The 27,226-nt window shown below is 34.8% G+C and overlaps 1 protein-coding gene across 1 annotated transcript in view; it reads left to right on the forward strand.

The window, feature by feature from the left end:
- C17H8orf34 (chromosome 17 C8orf34 homolog) overlaps positions 1–27,226 on the forward strand; it is a 294,894-nt gene that overhangs the window by 96,984 nt on the left and 170,684 nt on the right. Inside the window, 1 exon segment of the mRNA XM_059042628.2 lies at positions 5,237–5,403. Within this exon segment, the coding sequence (XP_058898611.2) occupies positions 5,237–5,403 (167 nt within the window).

Below are 27,226 nucleotides of genomic sequence, written 5' to 3' on the forward strand. Positions count from 1 at the left end.
TTTTTTTTGCGGTACGCGGGCCTCTCACTGTTGTGGCCTCTCCCGTTGCGGAGCACAGGCTCCAGATGCACAGGCTTAGCGGCCATGGCTCACGGGCCCAGCTGCTCTGTGGCATGTGGGATCTTCCCGGACCGGGGCTCGAACCCGTGTCCCCTGCATCGGCAGGCGGATTCTCAACCACTGCACCACCAGGGAAGCCCTCAAAAATTTATCTTTAAAACCAAAAGAAGTATTGATATGTAGCTAAATCATGTGTTTCAGAATATTGATGAGGTCATTTTAATATATTCAAAAATTGTTCTTATTTATTTAGGAATTCATTCATTTCTTTATTTATGAAATACATATACTAATTCAAATAATTATTTTATGAAACACCTTGCTAGTCATCTTTGGACTCATAGACTCATAGACGGACTCTTAGGATTAGACAGGCAATATTTTGGATTCAGTCAGTGTCTAGTTCTTTTAGCCCAGCCCTATCTTCATGACCAAACCATGTATTTTAATGAAAACACTTGCTTCAACCTTCATGTAATGGTCTTGGTCATTGTCAGCTGGTGACTGGGAGTTACAAATTTATTATCTACCATTTGTTCCTCATTATTCACATTCCAATCTGTTTTTCCTTCTTTTGCTCCACTACCAACCTTTCCATTTCCCTGGATTTTCACAGCTCTCAAGTTGGAGGACTCAGATTACATCTACTTAAATTAATTCTTGTTTTATTTAGTATGTTAGAAAAAAATGAGGTTCAAAAAGAAAGTGAATTTTTTAAATATTTATTGAGCATTAACACAAGGTGATGTGCGGGGTACTGGGTGAGACCAATATGGAAACAAAAATCCTAGATTCAAAGTATTTGCTTTACAGCGAGGAGAATGACAAGGACATGTGTCTTATTTCTGCAGCTCAGTGCCCACAATGCCTGGTACATAGCAAACACTTAATAAATGTCTGCTCAATAAATTATAAAACATCACATTTAGACGTGAAGAAAAAAAAGACAGAGCTCTTTTGCATAAATCAAAATGAAGCGATTAAGTGTGAAACTTTTTGTGATCTCTTCAACAACCTGGGCCTTAATAAAAGAGAACCCTTTAATTTCTGATTAGAGTCAAGAGAAAGGGCACAGATTTCTCTATTAGGCTGCGATGGTGAACTAAACAAGCTTAGGAGATAGTTCAAGAGAGGAATCATCCAGTTTTTCACCAAAGAGAGAGCACATGTGGCCAGATAAAATTAATACTTAACCAACCTGTGTTCAGAGTCAGAGCGTGAAACAAAATGGTGCAAGGTCGGGCCCCCTGGGAGAGTGCGGCCAGGAGGAAGAGGGCAGATGGTAGAAGGCAGGCCATCCAGTGGCAAGAAGTGGAGGGCGTGGCCACTTTAAACCGTCCTTTTCCAGCTGATCCTGGTTTAGAACTTAACCTTTTAGACCGAAGCAAAATGGAGTCCTAGAGGGTATTGACACCACATTGAAATGTAGCTGCTATTCTTTTTCCTAAAGACACTTTTTTTTTTTTTTTTAAGAATTGGCTTTTTATTATTTTTTATTTATTTACTTTTGGCTGTGTTGGGTCTCCGTTGCTGTGAGCGGGGGCTACTCTTCGTTGCAGTGTGCATGCTACTCATTGTGGTGGCTTCTCTTGTGGGTGTGCGTGCTTCTCATCGCGGTGGCTTCTCTTGTTTCGGAGCACAGGCTCTAGGCGCGTGGGCTTCAGTAGTTGTGGCACGAGGGCTCAGTGGTTGCGGCGCGCAGGCTCAGTAGTTGTGGCACATGGGCCTAGTTGCTCTGCGGCATGTGGGATCCTCCCGGACCAGGGGTGGAACCCATGTCCCCTGCACCTGCAGGTGGATTCTTAACCAGGGCACCACCAGGGAAGTCCCAAGATTTTTTCTTATTTCCTTTCTCTGTTTGTTGGGATGTGGGATGTTACTGCTCAAGAAAAGATACGTAAATATCTAGGATGCTGCCCATTGTGTTATTTGAATATATAGTGATATTAATTACCAACTAGTAGACTGCTGTATGTGCTCTACATATCTTAACCCATTTCATCCTCTTGAGAACATTACTATTATCCCTATTTTAGGAATAAGGAAACTATGTCCCAGCATGGTTACATCATTACATCACATTCCAAGACTGGACAGTTTTTAAGTGACTGAGCCAGGGTATCTTGCTCCAAATTCCGTGTGCTTAAATGCTTTGCTATACAGCCTTTCTTCAGAAAGGTATTCTAAGAATCCTGTTATTCAGATTCACGTTCAAAGTCTAAATAAGGGGACCCAGAAATCTGAGTGCTCTGAGAAAGACTCCAAACCCCCACCCCTTCCCACTTACTCACCACTTGTGTGCATTAAGACCCCTACTTCCAGTAGCAGGACCCTCTTTTCTCTCGAATGATGCAGTTTTCACTTGTGCAGTCCACAGGAGAAGAGGGAGGTGTGAACCTTGCATCTCATTCCCGCTTACAGACCTCGCTGTCTCTCTTCTCCCTGAAATTATCACCGGTCCTGAGTCTCATGTTTTCACACTGTGGTAATCTTCCACCTCTTCTTGTATCAGTAATTTACCAAATCCTGTGTCATCTCCTTTTCCATGAATATTCAAGCATCTGTCTATAGCTATTTAGTGGGAAAGCGTATATATTCATGACACATTTAGAGTTATTAAAATAATCACACATTGATAATGTAAATGTAAAAAAAAACTAAGCTAAACCTGAAACTACCGTATAACCTAGCATTTGTACTCTTGGGCATTTATCTCAGAGAAATGGGAACTTTCACACAAAAACATATACATGAATGTTCATAGCAGCTTTATCTTAATAGCCAAGAAGCTTAAAACAGCCAGATGTCCTTCAATGGGTGAATGGTTAGATAAACTGGAGTATATCCGTGCCATGGATTACTGCACAGCAAAGAATAGGAATGGACTTCTGATACACACAGCTACATGAATCAATCTCCAGGGAGTTATACTGCATGAAAAAAGCCAATCCTAAGAGATTACGTACTGTATGATTTCACTTACATAACATTTCTTGAAATCACAGTATTATAGGAATGGGGAACAGACTGGTGGTTGCCAGGAATGAGGGAAGGGGAAGGAGAGTTATAGAGGGAGGTGGGAATGGTTAGAAAAGGACAACACGAGGAAACCTTGTAGTGTTTGAACTGGTCTGTCCCTTGACTGTGGTAGTGGATACATGACACACAAACCCACAAAGATACTAAAATAGCCTAGAACTAAATACATAGAGAGGCACACACGAAAGTGAGTCCAATTAAAATGGGAACCTGAATAAGATTGGAGAATTGTATCATTGTCAGTATCGTGGCTGTGATATTGTGCTATAATTTTATAAGATGTTACCATTGAGGGACACTGTATCAATGGTGCACAGGATCTCTCTGTATTATTTCTTACAACTTCATGTAAATCTATAATTGTTTCAAAGCAAACAAGTTCAAGTAGAAACATAAATAATCTGTTGGAAACCACCTTGAGATTTTTGACAGTCCTTCTTCCCCAACGATCTGTCAGCAGAGGGCATTAGCATCCCTTGATGATCCTTGCCTGCGCCGTTACTGGGGTGGTGGTTAAATTGGTGGTTTTCTGATTCCATCATTCCTTGTGCATTTATTAAGAGCCTTAACTTGGGGGAAAGAACAAGCTTTCTCTCCACCCGTTTCCCTTGATCTTCTCTGTCGTGTCCAGCCTAACTTTGAAGGGAACGGTGAGGTGGAGCTGACTGATCTTTGCCCACTGATGACATACGATGCCATTTTGCCCTTTCCAGCCTTCTCTTAAAGGACAGTGTTGAACCTGGCCCTTCTATGAAGACCGCTTGAAATGTTTTGATCCATGCCCTGAAACTTAACCTGGTTGGTTTTTTGTTGTTGTTGTTGTTGTTGTTTAACCAAGTGCAGGTAACCTCCTCTTGCTCATTTGCCTTCTCTCCTGGACCTTCATTCTGAGCACCTTTAGAAAGGGTTCTCTCTCCTTCCTGCTTGAGAGAGACCTCCTCCTTTTCATCATGTCTCTTTCCTTCATGAGGCGACATTTGCCGTCTTCTTCCTTTGGGCAATTATATGGAAAGAAATCAGATTGTAGGAAAGAGAAGAACTTTGGGACAATTTTTAAAACTATAAACGGTTGCCACGTGGACGTGTAAGTTTTCCCGTCAGACAGTGTCTTGGGAAGTTGGGGGAGAGAGCCATGACAGACTGGCTCCTTTACCCAAGGGAGTCTGGCTTTATCACAAGGACAGTCTTCCAAATTTGCAAAGACTCTTTTAGCTTGGAGGGCACTGAGAGTCATTTAAATGCCAATTCTGGTTCCATCCCTCCTTCTGCCCTGTCCTACACCCAGACCTCGGCAACATGAGAGGACTAGTGAGGACATTTATTTTAATGATGTAAATTGCAAAGTTTTCATTAAAAAATTTTTATTATAGTGTGTGGCGAGCATTGCCCTCTGAGGAAGGCGCCATTAAGACCCTCATAAGCCTCAGGGCCCGATTGTACTCTCCTTGGTATGCATCCTGGACGTTATGGGATGAACTTAAAAAGGGAGATGGCCTTTGGCCAAATCGCTCCAGGGACCTGCTCAGTTACTGGGAGTCCCTGGTTGTTCCCTAAAGCTAGGAAAAGCAACCCTGGATGGGGAAATTGGTGCCTTTGAGGGAGAAGCCGAGAAGCCAATTAACCAGCTGATGCCGATAAGGCGTGACTAAGCCGAGAAGCCAATCAACCAGCTGATGCCGATAAGGCGTGAGTAAGCCGAGAAGCCAATCAGTGAGCTGATGCCGATAAGGCGTGACTAAGCAAATTCCCTGCTTTAGGGGTATATATACGGCTACGCTTTGTTGTTAAACTTGCCTTGCAACCATCAGTTGTCTGTGCTCTTCTGAGCCCATACCTTGGTGCGTTCAGTTCCCTACCCCCTCTCGTCGATTGTTGCTGCACTTTGAGGACCCGCCGCGGCTGGGTTTGTCATATTCACGTATTCCAATCTAGGAAATTGTTAATGAGGTACTGAAGGATGTCTTAGAAAGAAGACAGTCTGTATTTCCATTATCCTTGGGGAAAATTTTACTAATACGTGCATAGATTTGCAAAGCAAAATAATTGAGTGAAAATTTGTTTGTAGATTTTCTTTAGTTACCACAGCTAATTGATGATGTTATCATCATTGAAAATTAACATTTAACTGTTTCTTCAGCTTAAAGGTGGAGCCCAAGACTAAAGGATTAAAACAGCAGCAACAGCAGCATAAGAAACTTCTGGCAGCAATGCTCTCTCAAGATTCTTTCGAGTCTGTCCATAGCCTCACCCCATCGGTAACAGAAGAAGATATTGATAATGAAGATGATGCAATGGAATTGCTGGGTAATTTTAAAAATTAATAATTTCTCTTTTTCTTCTCTGGCATTGTAAAGGTGCGTAGTGGTTAAGAGATTTTTTAAGTTTTGAGTAGTTTTGTCTTAGGGGAAAGAAACGATTTAGCAAACACTTGGATTAGACTTTCATGGAGTTAAGTTGAAATCACCTGAGCATGTGAAGTGTTTATTAGACTGTATTTTGTGCTTTGTATATGCAGCACTTACCTTCTGACTACTTAATCAAGATTTATTCTCTGTGCACTTGTGATACAAATTCAAGTTCGTCTGCTTTATTCTCCTATTATGATTGCCTTGATCACATCTTTTGTCTATAAAATGCATCCAGAGTACATATTTCAGCCCGCATTCCAAGATGTCTCCCTGTTGTTTCAAGGATGTTTTAGAAAAAGCAAGTTAAATTTAAGAGGGCAGATAGTAAATTAATGTTTTATGTCTTTCATAAATGACAGGAAAGTTGGCAGAGATTTCAGTGTTTTTATAGGCTCATTGCTTTCATGAAAGTTTTATACATAGGAAATCTTTTATCTTTTAATGAAGTAAATGTATATTTTTGTTTCGTCAGAAATCTCTGCATAATAGTTTTTTTTAAATTGAACTTCCTTTTGTAAAACCATTTTTTCAAAAGAAGGAAATTAAATTTTATTTCAGAGTGAATTATCCACATATAAAACATTGAGTTTTTAATTCAGTGATATTAGCTATTCTATTCTAAATAATTAGAACAATTTTCAAATACTTTGTAGCAATATACTAGAAAGTGAATAAATAATAAAATCATTTGAATGCTTCAGATAAATTTAACATATAGAAAAAGGAGGCCCAGAAGTATACAGATTTTTTAAAATTTTTTTTTTTTTAACTAGCTTCCTTAGTTTTAAGTGTTTATGGTACTAAAATACTATCATTATAATAAATGATATAGGTCTCCATGCATAGGCCTACAAGGTGGTATTAATTAATGGTGGCAGGTTCACTGATAATCTCTGATGTTATAATAACTGCATTCATTCCAGCATTGAGGAGGCTATGTCATGGCATTTTTCACTTCATGCTGTTCATCTTATTTTTAAGAACTGTTAAAACTGGGTGTTTTTAAGGAATCTCATCTCCCTGCCTCCAAATCAGTCATGTGGCAGATGTGTCAGATATGGTGGTGGTACCTTCATTCAACTTCCGTTCAGTGAACGTTTACTGAATGCTAGGCCCTAGACTTGGTCCTGAGGATGTAAAAATAAAATAATCATGGTTTCTGTTCACAGGAACTTTACATTCTAGTGTTCAAGATGAAAATGTAAACATCACTCTAATATTTTTTGCTACAGTTGCTAATTTGATTAAGCGCAGAGTTGTACACAGGAATAACATCTAATGCAGAAGTAGGGGCCGGTTATCAGGGAATGTTTCCTAGAGAGTCTGATTCCTCTGGTAAGTCCCAGAGGACAAGTAGATGTGGTTCAGCAGGCAGTGTGGTCATTACCCCTGCAGGTTTGCTGTGGTAAGGATGGACTCTTGCAGTTGTGCTCCATGACTGTGCCTGTACATTGTTCCTCTGCTTCAGTCAGTAACAGTGAAGGGGGCAAGTCTGGAACTGTTAATGGATGTTGCCTATGTAACATCAGAGTTGGTGTGTTGGTACATTGACATTGGGTTTGCAGGTATCCTTCTGTCCCCCTCATCTCCTTTATAGAACAGCTCGTGGTCAGTTGATACCCACATGAAGGCAGTTATACTCGGTGTTGCAAAGAGAATCTTTTGAAGAAATCCAAGCATTCTCCAAATCACTTTGGGATTCCTGATCGCCTCAGGAATGTCTAGTCAGAGTGGAGAAACTCATATAACTTCAGTAATATCAAGAGATTCTTTAAGGAGACTCAGGTGTCCACTCAGTGCTGGTATCCCTAGATCTCAGCTCTTCTTTTCTGAGGTTTCTAGTCTCCCGAGATGAAGACCAAAGGGGATTGGGTTTTGGAGACTGCCTAATGTGAGCAATTAACAGCTCGTCCTCACTAATTTTGTTTCATTTGACATTTTAGCCTCTGGTCTGAGCAAGTTTAAGAATGAGAGATAGCTGGAGGTTTGGACTTTCGCCTTGTGAGTCCACATGTCAGCACAGGCAGCTGGTCGTGTACTAATGCTGGTCTATAGGTTATGAGATTTCCCTGCAATAATATGGAATGTTCCAAGTCCACTGGGCTGTCCCCTAAAATAATACCATATGCAACCCTCTTGCCTAGTTGTCTCAGTGAACAAAGGTCATATAACAGAAAATTCTTGGGCTGCCCTGGTGGCGCAGTGGTTGAGAGTCCACCTGCCGACGCAGGGGACGCAGGTTCGTGCCCCAGTCCGGGAAGATCCCACATGCCGCGGAGCGGCTGAGCCTGTCAGCCATGGCCACTGAGCCTGCGCGTCCGGAGCCTGTGCTCTGCAATGGGAGAAGACGCAACAGTGAGAGTCCCGCGTACCATTTAAAAAAAAAAAAAACCCAAAAACAAAAAAAAAAACAGAAAAATCTGTCCACAAATTGTTCTGCCCATAAAGTTCATCAATTAAAGTAAAATGTTATTTAGATATGAAATATATTTGTCTTTAAGGCCCTAATACTCCTACCCATTAATACTATTCTATTATTTTAGAAATATATGTTTAAAATATAGACTCAGAGTTTTCTTCAAAAGTACAGTATATAAGTTCATGACTTATAATGTTATGTATGCCTTTAACTAAGGTAATGAATGGCTCATGTCTTACATGAAATCAGACAGATGTACATGAATATTTTCAGTTAATGCAGGAGCTAAGAATTTTTCAGTCATGATATAGTAATGGATAAATATGTGAAGTATGGGTATGAAATAAAATGGTTATTAAGTTATTCAGTTTTTAAACCTGCATCTTCAATAGGCATGTGTATCTCTATTAATATTCCATTGGATATCAAGTCCTACACTAATCAATTGATGCAATACTCCTAAATCAATTTAGAAACTGTATAGTATCTGTCTTCCCAGTCCTTTTAATATTAGATTTACATCATCTCATTTATTATTAAAGAATTTTAAGATAATAGTTTTGAAACTCTGATTCCAGAGAAACGTTAAGTGATTGTACGTATGTGAGGAAAATACAAATGCTAAGTTCTTGAAAACATATTTGAAATCAAATTTTAGTACATGAAATAATTGTAAATTGCAAGAGACCTCTGGTATATACAGTATCCTTTTGAATCCACAACATTGTTTAGAATGAATTTGCAATATCTTGTATGTTTTAAGGGTTTATTAACTTGTCATTGTTACCTATACCAGGTATAACTGGCTGAAAATTTTATTTATTATGCATGGGAAGCAGTCTATATGCTTTGTGCACTGATAAATAAGTAACAAGTATAATTATTAGTTAACGTTAATATAACAAAGAATTATTCCTAAGTAAAACTGGTTGATTTGAAGGGGAAAAAAACTTTTAGGTTAGTAGTAAAACCATTGACCCTTGTTTGTTTGTTAAGGAATCTAGCATTGATAATACATACTGACAAACATTTAATTTTTCACAGTTGTTTAATTGTATATTTGTGAATTTCTTTTCTAAGTGTACCGGGCATGTGAAAATACTATAATACAATGTCTGTGACTTTTAAGTAGATTAAATGTTTTCTGTAATTGCTTTAAACACTGCTTGTAAGTTCATAGTACAAAAGTAGCTTAATATGGAATTAATATATACCAGAGAATAAAATTTCCAAATTTGTGGAATTTTAAGATATAACAATTTTAAGCACCTCTGAAATTGGTGTTTTAATTACAGAAGAAGTTGAATAAGATATCTGCCAATTCATCTCAAACTAAGTAGGTCTCAACTTCAAATATAAGATATTCTCAAATATTTTGGTAATTATGCTGGAAATTGATCACAATGATTAAAACTATGAAGAATCTGCACATTATTTTTAAAAGTTATTTAAGTCAATAATCTTTCAAAAGCAGAAAAACAAGTTACAATGGAACAGTAAGAGATTTTAAAAAAATCTCTATGTATTTTACTCCATTAACTTTCACAGAAGATTTGAGGAACTTCACTGGTTTAAGAGATATTACAGCTTGTAAATGTGAGTCCATTTTCATTATATTACATGGACTTTTCATTTTATTTTTGATGAAATGCTGATTGCAATTATGTGTTTGATTTTTCTCTATATAATTTATACTCATTTAAAAATGGCATCAGAATTATTAGAAAGCTACTTTTCTTACACATTTTAGTATATTACTTTAAAAAGTCTTTTTTAGATTTTCTCAGAATTGATGATGAGACAAATATCTAAAAATCACATTCCAGAGAAACTAAAAAAGAAAAATAGCATTAGTCGTGCTTTATACTACCTGGTCTTAGCTTTTTTCTAATCATATAAAATTTATAAAACTGTTGGCAAAAACAAGATGATTGCAGGTATATTTTATTTATTTTAAATTTAATAGTCAAGAACAAGTATAATTATACTGGTATTCTTTTCAGAATACAGTAATTGAGTTTCTAAAACCCCAGTATCTTGCCAAATTATGTAAAGTATAAACTTAATTTTCTAGAGGGACTCATTACATTAAGGTGATCCTTTGGCAAATTCTTTTTTTTTTTTTTAAGTTGCATGCTTCTTAAAGCAGAAATCACTCATGTTTGCAAAATAACAACATGCATTTCACCTAGTGAGAAATGAATGCTGTCACTCGATTTTAAAAAAAATAATAATAATAAAGAAAGAAAGGGAAAGGGCCTTTAAATGTTTAAAAGAAAAGAATCTACCTGCTTATCTCTATACCTGTATTTTAGTGATCTAAAGTATGTGAAATGGTCTAAAGCACAGTGGAACATTCATACAAACTTTATTTCTTTTGAGTATTGATTATTGGGAGCATCAGGATGACAGATAACTTGTCACTTTAAAATCTTCTTTGTAAAATGATTCTTTTAAAAAGTCTGAGGTCTTTCAAAAATTAAATTTATGGATCCTTTAATATTGTCTGTAAGATTGCTTTAAATACTGCTTAGAAATTCACTCAGCATATACCAATATAATTTAATATGGAATTAGTACATATTTGAGATTAAAATATCCAAATTTGTGCGTGTTAAGAGATAACAATTTTGAGTACCAATGAAGTTAGTACTCTAAATCTAGACCATGCTGAATAAAATATCTTCCAAATCACCTCAGTGTAAGTAGCCCTCCTTTTTAAATATTAGATATTCTCAAAAATTCGTTATTAAACTGGCAATTGATGACCACAGTTAACCAAAATAGAAAATCTGTACATATATTTTTAAATGTTCACTAAATTAATTAGCATAATTGAAAAACTAGGATATATGTACACAGATGTGTGAAAATATTTTTCACATGGTAAATAATATTTCCTCCTGTTAAGCCATGTGATATATTGTTAAATTCTGTGAAATACTTCTGCTATAGAGTTTGTCCTATATTTCTGAATTCTGACTTCATCTTGCTTTACTGCCATCATTGCCTGCACAAATGCCAAGTGAGCTTGGGTTGAAGTGTAGCCTGAGTGGAGTTGAATAGCACAGTGCTTGTCTCTGAATTACAGTAAAAACATTTGAGAAAATCCACTGAAACACATTTTCATTCAGCAGGTATCATGCACCTGCCATGTGGATAGTACTAGTACATATTAATATGTAGCACTAAGAATATTGTGCCCTTTGTTTTTCTAATTATCTTGACCTCTTTAGGCTCTGAGAAAACAGTGAATCTAGTGAATGTTGGCATCTATATAGAACCAAACATTTTGTAGGTCTTTAGTTCAGCTCCCAATTAGTCCATTAATTCATTCATAGGTTTATTCATTTCTCCACTTACAAAGTGACTGCATATTCCTGGGAGTTCAGATTTGCACGAATACAGACATGTTTCACAAACTGTTAACTATTCAGGGATGACTGTCAAGATTTGGTTTGCTTAAGAATCATTTGAGAAGCTTATTATTTAAATGACAATTCCAGTGGCCTTTACCCCCAACTTTTGTTTCATTAGATTTGGATACAGCCAAAACATTTTCAACACGACTGCCCTTCCTCCTGTCCTCCAAGAGATTCTGTTGCAGGTGATGTGTAGAACATACAGTGAGGAATTCTAATCTTAGTCTAGGTATGGTCAGTGCACTTTTTGTTTGATGTGATGTATCCTGAAGCAAGAGGAGTAAAATATTAGAAAGTCTAATTTTTACAACAGAGAGAGCATGGAATACAGGTTTCTGAGTTAACCAGGCTCTATTGAATTGTCTACTGGAAATAAGGAAAAGTCTTGCTAAGAAGCTATGGGTAATGCAATTTGTATTACCTTATTATCTCTCTCTTCCTTCCTGATATCATATTTACAGGAGTGCTTGACAAATGAACTGCTTAGAGTAGAAAAATTACATATTAGGAAGTGATTCTAGCATAGACCTGAGGACATGGTTCCGATGAGCTTCTATTTTACATTAAATCTTTATTTAGGATTCTTACTTTGCTTTCATTAGATGTGACTCATAGCCTCCTTCATTGCTTTCTGGACGCACTCGTTTCATGTTTGGAATTGTATTTATGCTTCATTCTCCTCACGCTTCATTTGTGTTTCTTTTCAAAAAATAATCAGAACATTTGCAGATGATAACTAGGGTTTGTGTGTAGAGATTGCATTTTAAATAAATATAAACTTTCATGCCACCAAAAATAGATATTAACCTACATGATTTACTTCTATGGTATTTGATAAGAAATGTTGCTTTTTTCCTTTAAAAAATTTTCTACACTGCTATATGTAAAACAGATAACCAACAAGGAAGGTCATGATGTATATAGCACAGGGAATGCTACTCAGTATTCTGTAATAACCTAAATGGGAAAAGAACTTGAAAAATAATAGATACATGTTTATATATAAGTGAAAATAAAAAGCTGAGCAATAAAAACAAAACAAAAAATGATCTACTTTCCACGCATAAGCAGCTTAGAGGAAAATGGCAGCTCACCAAGGAACACAAAATAACAGTGAATTGTTGAGATTTTTTTATATGTATACAGGGATGAATAAACTATTTGAAATAATGAGTAAAAATTTTTTTTTTCCAATGGTAAAAGCAGATCAGCATAACAGAATGAAGTCAATAGTTTGAAAATAAAATCTAAACCCATAAACAAATTATTGACGATTGTCCTTCATCTCATTTGTATACCTGTGTGAAAATTCCTTTATTTGAGAGAGAGCTGTTCTTAGTGTATATGTGGCTAGGTTGTTTAATACATATTTCTCACTTTCAAGTAAGTTAGAAAATTTTGACATGTAACAATGTAAGTTAATGTGCTTTTTCATACTTAGGCCAGAGCTTTTCACTGATTATTTTTGCAAAGGTATGAGCCACACTGTGAGATGTTTTGTGTGGTCTGTGGTCAAAGCACTGGGCTAGAGCTCTAAGACCGGCTCCAGCCCTCCTGCTGCCTCTTGTTAGTTTTGTTACCTGAGCTACAAGTAATTCATTGTAAGATGCAGATAAAAATATTCCTATCACATAGGGATGCTGCGGGAATAAAAATGAGGTATTCTCTGAAAGTACTATTATTTTTTTTTTTCTTTTTGCCTTGCCTAACGAGAATATCTGAAAAAAGACACTGGAATTTATATACAAAACTTTCCTTCCAAGTAAATTCATATCTTCTAATTTACATACATGTTGTCTAGTTATAAGCAAAGGAAAAGAAAAGCTTTCTTTAGCATTGAGAAATTGCCTATTAACAGTAAAAATAGAAGTTTCCCACAAGACAGTAAAATCAAAAGCTTGAAGACAAAGAATGTAAATCTACAAATGTATTTGCAAGCCAAAGTATTTGCTGTATCACTACAAAATATTACATCTATTTTTAACATGGATATTTAAGCAACAGCAAACATTAATGTGATTTGGTTAAAGATATAGAGCAAATTATTCTACTGTCTTCAATTTTCTTCCATATAAATGGTTTTCAGGAAGAAAAGAAAAATGTTTTGTGCATACACATGAATGTCCACTAGCAAAAGTTGGTCTGGGAACAGGAATAGCAGGGGGAGAGACAAGGAGATATGTAAGAACTAGAAATTTGTACTTATCTTTACATACTTCTGTGTAAGTAAAGTCATAAATGTATTGAAAAATCTATGAGCTTTAAAAACTTTTAATTATATTGATAAGTATGAAAATATTTGAACAGCACAATTTTGGTGGTTTTACATTAATTCCTTGTATGAACGAATCACAACCAAATTGAAAATCACTGTTAAATATTTTTAGGGTTTTGTTGCTTTTGAAATAAATTTGTCCATTTCAAATACTTAATAAAATGGTGATGTTATACTTCAAGATGATTTGTTTAGCTGTGGTAATGATTTTCATATAATTTGACTGAATTTGAATTAATTTTGCACTCCATGTAAGAGCCATTTGAAAGTGGTACAAAGTCATGGCTTTATTGTGTTTTTTTTTTCTTGGTTGAAAATGTGCAAAGAAATGTAATTAATTCAGCAGTTATTTGCATTTTAACATCAAAAACAATAGATATTAAAGAGGCATTAGAACTCTTCTCTGAATTGCTTAAAATTTCTTACATAACTATAGTAATCTGTTTAGATTTTTGTATGTTATAATACCACTGATATTTAATATTCTCTAAATAGAAACCTTAAACTTATTGAAGTTGAACACTGAATATACATTAACAGAAGAGTGCTCACAGAATTTCCCAATTTTCAATATCTGAAAACACTAGTTTTTGTGAAATAAAGTTTCACTCAAAATTTTTAAAGTTATTTAATAAACATGTTTTTCAAAATTTGAAATGTTTAAACTGGTCCTATATATGAATTTCTTTTGGAATGGAAATATAATTTTCTTTTTCAGTAGTCTCATGTTTAGTAATTTCAGAAAGGAAATATTCTTAAGAATAATGAATGTATTTTTTTGAAAATTGTTCTAAAGCTTTTAAATAGAAGAGTGCTAAAGTACCTAATGGGAAAAAATATGACAGTGTTCTAATGGAGGTTAATTAGATTTAGTGACTTATATTTTACTTTTCAGTTTTTTAGTTGCTTTCTGCAAGAGATGAATTAATGCCTTATATTGGTATAGGATGAATTTGCTTGTGTCAGAATATAAACTTAAAATTCCATATAAAATTTTAATTTCTTTAAAACTCAGTTTTTCAGGAATTGTCAGGGAGTTCATTGGGCCAGCTATTTTTCATCTCTTAAGTGCTGTCATATTTACTTGTTAATTACTGACATTTGTTTTGGGACTCTGAATTTCAAGAATTTAATGTAGAGTGTTGTTAATATCATAAAACAAAATTGAAATTAACCTATGAAACTGACTTTTGGAAGGTAGTTTAGCATAGTGTTAGGAATAGCAACAGCATGCATGAGCTTTGTATTCAGATAGCCCTATTTGCAGGTTTCCCCATCGCCCCTTGCTAATTCTGTGATTCGAGAACAGTAACGTCCTTCTCCCAAATATCAGATTCGTCATCAGAAAAATGGGAATTAATACTTATATCACACGGTTTTGTGAAGATTAAGTAAAATAATTTCTGTAAAGTGCTCAGTGTATCTGATAAAGGATTCGACCTAGAAAAAAAGGTTTGTTATTGTAATTCATATCATTTTTATATCAATTTCTTTCCTGTCTTCAACTAGCACAAGAGGTTTATTTTAGTACATGTAAAAAAGAAGGTGAGACTATAGGATTTTGGTCTTAGAGGTTTATTGTCTTTTGTCATACATGTTTCATCTAAATATGCTCCACATGTTTAGATATCATTTCAACAAGTACTCTCTACTTGATATTTAAGTCCTACGCATTATTTTATCTTCTCACGATTTAGAGAATTCACATCCAATAATAAAAGTAAAAATATCAAGAGAGAAATGGGTGGGGGGATTTTTTTCTTTCTTATTTTTCCCCAGGCTAAAATCTGATGTTCTTATCTTCTTTTTTATGGACTTTGGACATTTATGATCTGAGGTTCTCAAATAACATTGTTAATATCTGATACCATTGGATTTCTAACATCTCGGTGGCTGAGTTAAGGACATCTTTTGTAGAAAGCAGTTTAAGATAGGAAACATATCTCTGTTCGTATACAGTTTAAATACAGAAGGGACAAACAAGGTCCAAGTAGCTCAGTTTTGTTAAGGAAAATTATGAATGTGAAAGAAGTTATTCTCCGATATAAAAACTTTTAAGTGAAAGAAAGAAAATCCTAAGAACACACATTTTTAAAAAATCACAGAAGCAGCATTCCTTTTACAATAAAGTTCAGATTCTTTGCTCATAAAGCGATTCCTTTTTCCACAAAGCAACAATCATGGTTGTTTCCTTAGAAATCCTATGTTTGTTTAAAACATGCTTTCCAACCATAATGCTGTCATGATATACACATTTATAAATTTATTTTTTAAATTGTATCATTGCTGTCCCTAGCAGGAGTTTAATAATTCAGGAGTTTAAATAATTCTCAGTTAAAAAAAGAAATAGCAAGGAAAGTGATATGTGCTCATTACAGGCCTTTTAATGGCTTCAAGATCTTAGCATCTCTGTGCTACTGACTGTTTAAATGTGTATACTGTCAACGTGATTACATTGCTTATTATCTTCCTGATAAGCAAAAAATTTTAGAAATTTGAACAAAGAACAATTCTTTTGGGGAAAACTATTGGCACTTACAAGTCAACATAGGCTGATTTTAGGGACTTGTAATATCAAATCTTCTGGGAGTCAAATTTTCTTTAAAATATTTTTTTGATTATTAAAAGACATATTCAATTTAAAGAGCATGGCATTACAGAGGGCAAAATAAGTAAATAAAAAATGTTACTCAGAAATAAGTACTTTTAATATTCAGTGATGTACTTTCTAGGTATTTTTATATATAACAAACATAGAATAGTGTTAACATTTATGTGCATTACAATATGCAATGCACTGCACCTAAATGCTTTGTGTATATTAATTACAAAAATACCATGGGATAGACAATATAATTATTCTTACACCATAGAAAAGGACAAAGGTCCTTGCAAAACAAAATTTTCTTAGATTACATGGTTGGTACTGAAGAGTTAGATTCCTAAGCTTTAAGAATCAAACGCTAAACTGTGGAATACATACACATTAAAATACCCATTTTTGTTAATATTGTATAGACTTACTTGCCTATATATGCAGTTTCCACACAGGCAACAAAGTTTTAAAATTTAACGTCAGGGGCTTCTGCTTCTACTCATGATGGAGTAGCTGGTATTAGCCTTACTCCTTCATATTAAGTAATTATAAAACTAGACAAAGTATATGCCAACTTTACAGGCACAGGACAAAAGGTAGCATGGGACTTTGGTTCTTGAGAGGAGGGAAATGAGAGGTGAGCCGTGCGTTTCATGCTGGCTTTCTTCATGGTGACACTTTCCCTGGCCAACTTGTATGGAGGTGGAGTTCAAGTGGAGTGAAGAGTGGCGATCTCACTGATCTGAGGAGGAAATGGCTAGGATTTGTGGGACAGTGTGCCAAGAGAAGGCAGCAGAGGGAGAGGACAGAAGTCTACAAGTGTGTTTTCTCGGATTCTTAACTGAGGACTGTGCTGTTCTCGCACAGGGCAAGACTACTTTAGACCTGAGAGACTGGTTCTCGTGAGTCTGGGAACTGAAAAGAGAAAGAGAGGTCAGGCAGAGCTGGGACACAGAGTTACAGCCCAGCCAAAGAGAATAAACCTTCCTGAGTTCCCTGAGCATTCAGAAGAGACCTTGGAAAAGTCAAACATTAAGAGTTATAACCACACACTGAATTGAGAGCCACTTATAAGAGAGAGGGAAAAATTGAAATAGACCCAGCCTAATAAAGCATACTTTGTTAGGCATACTTTGTTAATGCTTGTGAAGGTGAGGTAGATCTGCCAATAATTTAATTCCTGACATAAAACTCAGTATCCTTTAGAGAGGATAACATAAGCCAGCCTTCCTACAAAGAATCAACTATAATATCCACCATATTATAAAAAATTACTAGTCATGTAAAAAAGCAGGAAAATTGTGACCCCAAAACAAGACAAAAGCACATTCATCAGAAACAGACCTTATTATACTCAGATACTGGAATTAGCTGACTTTTAGTGGCTTTGAAAAAACAATTATACGTATTTTGTGGAACTTAAAGGAAAGGAACTCAAGGAATAAACAGATGAGACATCTCGGTTGTAATACTGAAACTAGAAAAAGAACCAGAGGAAAGCCTAGAACTGAAAATACAATATGTGAAGTTTTAAAACTCACCAGATAGAATTAACAGCTGATCTGAACAGTGCAGAGAGAAGGGTCAGTGAACTTGAACACAGGTCAACAGAAATAATCCACACTGAAGATCAGAGATTTTTTAAATGAAGAATAAAATGAAAAGGGCTTCAGTGACCAGTGGGACAATAGAAAATGATAAAAGATTTAATCAGAATTCTAGAAAGGGGAGAAAGAATGGGAAAGAAAAAAAGATTTTAAGAAATAATGCCCAACTTCTTTTCAAAGTTGGTGAAAAATATGAGCCTACAATACAAGTTCATAAAATGTCAGGCTGATAAAATAAAACAATTTCAGGTAAACAAAAGCTGATAGAGTATGTTATCAGCAGACCTGCACTATAAGAAGTGTTAGAGTCTCTGAGGCTGAAGGGAAGTTGTATCAGATAGAAAATTACATTTGTAGGAAGGAATGAGAACACCAGAGGTATTTAATACATGAGTAAATATATCACTGTCTTTTGTTAATTTTTAGAAAGACAGCTGACTGAAGCAAAAATACAAACAATGTAGTGTAGGGCTTATAACATACGAAGAATTAAAATCATAGGAAAAATAGCACGAAGGATGAGAGTAAATGGAATCACTTTTTATAAGAAGTGATTCAATACTAATTGTAAATAGACTATAATAAGCTAGGGATGCATGGCTTTAATCCCAAAGGCAATCACTAAAAATAAATAAATAGAGAGCTTTGGCTAAAAAGCTAATAGAAAACATAACATCAAATACTAAAATATGTTTGACTAAGGAGGTACAATGGACTCCAAGGCAGTTGGGGCAAATAGAATACAAATAGTGTGATGTTCAACTTAAACCTAAACATATTAATAATTACCTTAAGTATAAGTGGACTACACTCACCAATTAAAAGGCAGAGATTGTTAGCCTGGATAAATAAGTAAGACTCATATGCTGACTATAAGATTCATAGTTTAAAGATCAGGTAGGTGAAATTAAAAGGATAGAAAAGACATTACATGTCAAAAGTAGGCACAAGAATGTTGCTGTAGCACAATGATGAAAAGTACATTCATCAGGAAGACATAGCAGTTGTAAATGTATATGCACTTAAAAATATTTTTGAAATATGTGAAGTAAAATTAGAAAAATTAGACAGATGACTAGTCATAGTAGGATATTTAATACATTTCTCTCAATAATTGATAGAAAATATAGACAAAAATCCATAGGGCTATGGAAAACTTGAACAATACTATCAACATTTATTGTAGGTTGAAATTTACAGTATACCCAACAATGCAGAAAACACATTATTTTCAAGTGCAGATGGAATATTCATCAAAATAGACTGTATGGGGACCTCCCTGGTGGTGCAGTGGTTAAGAATCCGCCTGCCAATGCAGGGGAACATGGGTTCGAGCCCTGGTGCAGGAAGATCTCACATGCCGTGGAGCAACTAAGCCCATGTGCCACAACTGAGCCTGTGATCTAGAGCCCGTGAGCCACAACTACTGAGCCCACATGCCTAGAGCCCATGCTCTGCAACAAGAGAGGCCACCGCAATGAGAAAAGCCTGCACACCTCAATGAAGAGTAGCCCCCGCTCACCACAACGAGAGAAAGTCCGCACACAGCCACCAAGACCCAACGCAGCCAAAAATAAATAAATAAATTTAAAATTAAAAAACAAAAGACTGTATGCTGAGCCAACTTTCTGTACTCTGATCACAACAGGATTAGATTAGATGTCAACATAAGGCAAGTAGGAAGATTCCAAAATATGGAAATTAATTCTTCATAACACATAGATGAAAGAAAAATCAAAAGGGAACTTAGAAAATAATTCAAACTAAGAGAATGAAAATACAGCATACAAAATTTGGGGGGGATGTAGCCAAAGCACTGCTTAAAGGAAACTCAGAACCTTAAACAAAAGAATTTTAAATTACTGATATAAATTTCTCCCTCAAAAATCCAGAAAATAAATACAGATTGAATCCAAATAAGTGGAAAGAAGAAAATAATACAGATAAGGATGGGAATCGATGAAATAGAAAAAAAGGCTAACAGAATATTAGCAATGTTGAAACTAATAAATTCCTAGTAATACTGACAAAAAGGTAGAGAAACACAAATTACCAATATTACAAAGGAGAGATAGGGCCAAATTTCACTACTAGATTTTATATAGACACAAAAGATAACAAAAGAATATTGCAAGTAACTTTATGCCAACATGGTTGACAACTTAGATACAATGGGAAAAAATCCCAGCAAAACACATCATACCAGAGATAAAACAAGAAGTAGTGCATCTGAATAGTTCTGCATATGTTAAAGAAATTGAATTTGCAAGCAAAATCCTTACCCAAAGAAAACTTCAGGTTCAAGTTTTCAGTGGTGAACTCTATCAACAATTTAGGGAAGAAATAATGCCAAATGTAACAAACTCTTTTCACAAAATAGAGAAGATGGAAAATTTCTCAGATTGTTTTGAGAACAGCATATTTCTGATATCAAAACCTGACAAAGACTTTAAAAGAAAAAAATTACAGATGCATCTCCTTTATGAACATAGATACATATGTTCTTAACAAAATATTATTAAATTAGATCTGTATGATCCAGTACAATTGAATTAAACTAATGGGCTTTAAAAAAAAGAAATTGATGAACTGATTCTAAAATTTATATGGAAATCATGACCTTAAGTGATGAAAATCATCTGGGAAAAGAACAGTGTCTGTGGAATTACAGTATCTCAAGATTTACCATAAGGCTATAGTAAGACAGTGTGGTATTGACATGACTAGACAAACAGATCAATGGAATGGATTAAAGTCCAGAAATATATCTGGTCAGTTGGTTTTCAACAAAACCTTCAAGGCAGTTTGATATAGGAAGGAAAATATTTTCAAGTATTAGTGCTGGAACAATTGGATATATATACAGAAAAAGAATGAACTTTGACCTTCTACTTCATACTATGACAGAAATTATTTTGAAATCAATTACAAGTACAAACATAAGAGCAGAGATTTCAAAACTTCTAGAAGGAAATGTAGAATATATTCAAAACCTTGGGGCGAGGCAAAGGTTTTTCTAGAGATTTAAAAAAAAAATCACTAAGGGTAAAAGAAAACTTTGATAAACTGAACCTCATTAAAATTACAAATTTCTCCATAGAAAATGAAAGTAAGAGGAAAATAAACAAAATGTAAAGGCATGCCACTGACTGGGAGAAAATATATGCAGTATATCTGACAAAGGACTCTTATCTACAATGTATACAGAGCCTCTGCAAATCAGTTTTTCAACAGCACAAATAACTTAATAAAGATAGGCAAAAGATTTCAATATACAGTTCACAAAAGGAGGTAAACAAATGGTAAATAAGCACATGAAAAGCTTTTAACATTGTTAGCCATCAAAGAAATGTAAATTAAAACAACATTGAAATATCTCTTCCCACCACCTAGAATGACTAAAATGAAAGACTGTAAACACCAAATGTCAAGAATGTGGAGTAGCTGGAATTCTCAAACAATTGCTCTTGGGAATAAAATTTTATAATCACTGGAGAAAACGTCTGGCAGTTTCTTATAAAGTTTAATATGCACCTATCCTGTGGTCTAGCAGTTCCTAGATGTTTTCCCAAGGGAAATAAAACATGTATTCACAAATATTTGTAATGAAAGCAGTTTTATTCAAAGTAACCCTCACAGAAAACAATCAAAATTACATTCACTGCAAATTGTATATTCACACAATGAAATACTATTCAATAAAAATGAACTAAGTACTGATACATGTAACAGTATGATGAATCTCATTGCTATGGACTGAATCATTTCCCCCTCTCCCATCAAAGTCATATGTTGATACTATAACTCCTAATGTGATCGATTGTATTTGGAGATAGGGCTTTTATGAGGTACTTAAGGCTACATGTCATAAGGGTGGGTTCCTAATCCAGTAGGGCTGGTGGCCTTGTATGAACAGGAAGAGCTCTCTCTCTCTCCCCCTCTCCCTCTCCGCATGTGCATGAACTGAGGAAAGGCCATGTGAGGACACATTGAGAAGGTGGCCATCTGCAACCCAAGGAGAGAGCTCTCACCTGTCAGACCTGCTGGCATCTTGATTTTGGACTTTGCAGCCTCCATGACTGTGAAAAAGTAAATTTCTGTTGTTTAAGTTACCCAGTGTAAGATACTTTGTTACGGCAGCCTAAGCTGAATAAGACACTCATAAGCATCGTGTTGAACAAAAGAAACGAGACAGAAATGATTACATACCATACTAATTTAATCACAAGAAACTGAAGAACAGGCAAAACTAATTTATGGTGATAGAAATCAGAACATAGCAGGGGCAGTGAGGGATTGGCATGAGGAAACTTCCTAGGGTGATAGAAATATTTTATATCTTCACTGGGGTGTTCATTATATAGGTGTACACATTTATCAAAACTCATTACATTTGTGAAAACTCATTTGCATTTCATTGTAAATTTGAATTTAAAAATAAAGCAACAATTTTAATATATAAAAATCATGGCTACATAGTGTTGCATCATAGAATACTCAAGGAGTCAAAATTAAACTTGACATTTGTTATTTCTGAAATGAAATGATTAAATTTAGGTAAAAGACACATGAGGTATGAAAAGTAATTCAAGACACTCATATGGGCACTTGCTATGGAAATATCTCATAACCGTGACCTCTGATAAGTTTTCAGAAAGTCTGTGCTTATTGTAAGCGTGGTGTTTGAATAATCCTGAGCAGAAACAGAAATTGTCATTTTAATTTCATAGTAGCACATCGAAAAGCAGAATTTGATCTTTGATGATGAATTTCCTAGTTTTGAATATATGTACTCGTCCAATATGGTCACACTATCTTGTATTTGATATACTAAAAGTTCCTTTCTCATCAATTTGCCTGTGATATAAAGAGCTAAATATTTGACCTGGAAATTTGACCTGAGATTGTCCTTACTATATTAACTGCAAATGTGTAGTATTAAAACGGGAATCTGCTCATATTCTTTTTTTAAACATCTTTATTGATATATACACATGGCATGAAAGTCACCCATTTAAAGTGTACGGTTCAGTGGGCTTTTACTATATTCACAGAGTTGTGCAACCATCCCAGAATCTAATTCAGAACACTCTCATCACGCCAAAGAAACCCAATTAGCAGTCACTTCTTGTCCCTAGCACCACCGACTCCCACACCTCTAGGCAATCAGTAATTTTTTTCAGGCTTACAGTTTTGCCTGTTTTGAGCATTATACGTAAATTAAATCATACATGTAATATATGTGGTCTTTGATGAAGGGCTTCTTTTGCTTAGCATAATGTTTACACGGTTTATCAATGTTATAACATGTATTCGTTCTTTATTCCTTTTCTAAAAAATATAGACTTCAGGCTTTACAGCATTTTTAGGTTCACAGGAAAATTGAGCTGAAGGTGCAGTTATTTCCCACATACCATCCTGTCCCACAACCTTTCCTACTGTCAACACCGCACACCAGAGTGAAATGGTATAATAAATGAACATACATTGACACATTATTATCACCCAAAGTTCATACTTTAGCCATTGTTCATTTTCGGTGTTGTTCATTCTTTTGGAAATGAAAAATGTTTAATGGCTTGTATCCATCATTATAGTATCATACAGAGTAGTTTCACTGCCCATAAATCCTCTGTGCTCTATCCATTCGTGCCTCTAACAACTCCTAACTGTCATTGACCCTTTGAAACTGTCTCCATAGTTCTTTCTGCTCCAGAGTATTGAAAAGTTGGGGTCATACTGTATGTAGGCTTTTGAGACTGGCTTCTTTCATGTAGTAATATGCGTTTGAGTTTCCTCGAGGTCTTTTTATGGTTTGATAACTCATTTCTTTTTAACACCAAATAATATTTCATTGTCTCCATGTACCACAGTTTCTTTTTCCATTATTCTACTGAAGTATTACATCTCGGTTGCTTCCAGGTTTTGGCAGTCATGAATAATGCTGCTAAAAACATTGTGTGCAGGTCTTTCTGTGGACTTAAGTTTTCAATTCATTTGGATAAATACCATGGAACATGATTTTTGGGTTGTTTAGTAAGAATGTATTTAGTTTTGTAAGAAACTGACAAACTCTTTTCCAAAGCGGCTATACCATTTTGCATTCCCACCACCAAGGAATGAGAGTTTCTGTTACTGCACATCCTTGACAGCATTTGGTGTTGCAAGGTTTTAGGATTTTAGCAGTTCTAATAGGTGTGTGGCGGTCTCTCATTTTGTTTGCAATTTCCTAATATGATGTTGATGTCGAGCACCCTTTTCATACGTTTATTTACCATCTATATATCTTCTTTGGTGAGGTGTCTGCTCATATCTTTGGCCCATTTTTTAATTGGCTTGTTTGTTTTCTTATTGTTAAATATTAAGAGCTGTTTTTTTTTTTCTTTTGACCACTTCACCTTGTTTGTATATGTTCTGTGTATTCTGGAAAATAGTTCTTTATCAGGTGTATCATTTGCAAACATTTTCTCCCAGTCTGGTTGTCTTCTCATTCTCTTGACATTGTTTTTCATAGAGCAAGTTTTTAATTTTAGTGAAGTCCAGCTTGTCAATTATTTCTTCATGGATTGTGACTTGGTGTCATATCCAGAAAGACATCCCCTTACCCAAGGACATCTAGGTTTTCTTCTTATGTTCTGGGAGCTTTATACTTTTGCAATTTACACTTAAGTCTGTGATCCATTTTGAGTTAAATTTTGTGGAGGGTGTAAGGTGTGTGTCTAGATTCATTTCTTCTGCATGTGGATGTCTAGTTGTTCCAGTACCGAACTGTCTTTTCTCCATTGTACTGCCTGTGATCACTTGTCAAGATCAGTTAACTATATTTATGTGGGTCTATTTCTAGGCTTTCTATTCTGTTCATTGATCTGTTTGTCTGTTTCACCAATGACACCATCTTGATTACTTTAGATTTATGGTAAGACTTGAAGTCAGGTATGTCAGTCCTCCACCTTGGCTCTTCTGCTTCAGTATTGTGTGAGCTACTCTGGATTTTTTTGCCTCTCCATATAAACTTTAAAATCAGTTTGTTGATATCCACAAAATAACTTGCTGGGATTTTTATTGGAACTGTGCTCAATCCATAGATCCAAGATGGGAGGAACTACATCTTGATAATATTGAGTTTTTCTATCCATGAACATAGAATATCTCTCCATTTATTTAGTTCTTTTTTATTTCATCAGAGTTTTATAGTTTTTGTCTTGTAGATCTTGTACATATTATGTTAGATTTATGCCTAAGTATTTCATTTTGGGAGGTGCTGATATAAATGGTACTGTGTTTTAAATTTCAAATTTCACTTGTTCATTGTTGGTATTTAGGAAAGCAATTGACATTTGTATACTAACCTCTATCCTGCAACCTTGCAACAATTGCTTATTAGTTCCAGGAGTTTTTTTTCAGTTGTTTTGAATATTGTACATGGACAATCATGTCATCTGCAAACACAGACAATTTTATTTCTTCTTTCTTAATCTATATACCTTTTACTTTTTCTTGTCTTATTACAACAAAGTAAGAAGTTGAAATGCAGTGTTGAAAAGGACTGATGACAGAAAACATCCTTGCCTTGTACTTGATCTTACTGGAAAAGCTTTGAGTTTCTCACTTTTAAATATGATTTTAGCTGTAGGTTTTTGTAGGTATTTTTTCTCAATTTGAGTACGTTCCCCCCATTCTTAGTTTATCATGAGAGTTTTTATCATGAATGGGTGTTAGATTTTGTCATATGCTTTTCTGAATCCATTGATATGATCATGTGATTTTTCTTTTTTAGTCTGTTGGTGTGATGAATTATATTAATTGATTTTTAAATGTTGAACCAACCTTGCATACCTGGGATAAATCTCACCTGGTTATGGTTTATAATTTTTTCTACAGTGTTGGATTCAATATACTAATATTTTGTTGAGGATTTTTGCATCTGTGGTCATGAGAGCTGTTGGTCTGTAGTTTTCTTTTATTGTCTTTGTCTTTTTATTAGGGTAATACTGGCCTTTAAAAATGAGTTAGGAAATATTCCCTCTGCTTCTATCTTCTGAAAGAGATTGTAGAGAATTGGTATAATTTCTGCCTTAAATGTTTGGTAGAATTCACAGGTGGACTCAGGTGGGCCTGGTGCTTGTGTTTAGAAGATTATTAATTATTGATTCAATTTCTTTAATAGATACAGGCTTATTCAGATTGTCTATTTCTTATTTTTTCTTATGTGAGTTTTGGAAATATGCATATTTCAAGGAATTGATGTCCCCTCTTTCATTTCTGATTTTAGCAATTTGTGTCTTCTCTGTTTTTTATTTAGATTGGTTAGAGGCTTATTAGTTTTATTAAACTTTTCAAATATTCAGCTTTTGTTTTTATTTTCTTTATTAATTTCCTGGATCAACTTCATTGATTTCTGCTCTGATTATTATTTCTTTTCTTTTTCTTACTTTGAATTTAATTTGCTCTTCTTTTTCTAGTTTCTTAAGGTGGAAGCTTAGATTGTTGATTTTAGATCCTTCTTCTTTTCTAATGTACGAGTCAGTGCTATACATCTTCCTCTAAGTACTGTTTTACTGTATCCACAGATTTTGGTAAGATTTGGTTTGTTTTCATTTTCATTTAGTTCAACATATTTTTTAAAATTTTCTTGAGAGTTCTTCTTTGACTCATTTTGAAATGTGTTGTTTAATCTCCAATTATTTTGTGATTTTCCATTTTCTTTCTGTTACTGATTTCTAGTTTAGTCTTATTGTGGTCTGAAAGTAGACATTTCATGATTTTTATTCTTTTAAATTTAGTAAGTTGTGTTTTATGGCTCTGAATATTGTATATCTTGAAGTATGTTCCATGTGAGCTTGATAAGAATGTGTATTCTGCTGTTGTTGGATATAGTAGTCAGTAGATGTCAATTATATACAGCTGACTGATGGTGCTGTTGAGTTCAGCTATGTCCTTACTGATTTTTTGTCTGCTGGATCTGTCCATTTCTGATACAGGGGTAGTGAAGTCTCCAGCTATAACAATGAATCCATCTATTTCTCCTTGCAGTTCTTTCTGGTTTTGCCTCATGTGTTTTGAGGCATACCTGTATATGTACATTAGGCATATACATATTAGGAATTATTATGTCCTAGGAGAATTGACCCTTTTATCATGCTGTAATGCTCTTCTTTATCCCTGATAACTTTCCTTGCTCTGAAGTCTACTCTGTCAAAAATGAATTTAGCTACTCCCAGTTTCTTTTGATTATTGTTATCCTGGTATATTTCTCCATCCATTTACTTTTGGTCTATGTATATCTTTGTATTTAAAGTATGTTTCTTATAGAAAATATAGCTGAATCTTGTTTTTTAGTTCACTCTGACAATATCTGTCTTCTAATTGGTATATTTAGACCATTGATGTTTAAAGTGTA

Source organism: Kogia breviceps, chromosome 17 (genome assembly GCF_026419965.1).
Source record: "Kogia breviceps isolate mKogBre1 chromosome 17, mKogBre1 haplotype 1, whole genome shotgun sequence".
In the NCBI taxonomy this organism is placed as follows: domain Eukaryota; kingdom Metazoa; phylum Chordata; class Mammalia; order Artiodactyla; family Physeteridae; genus Kogia; species Kogia breviceps.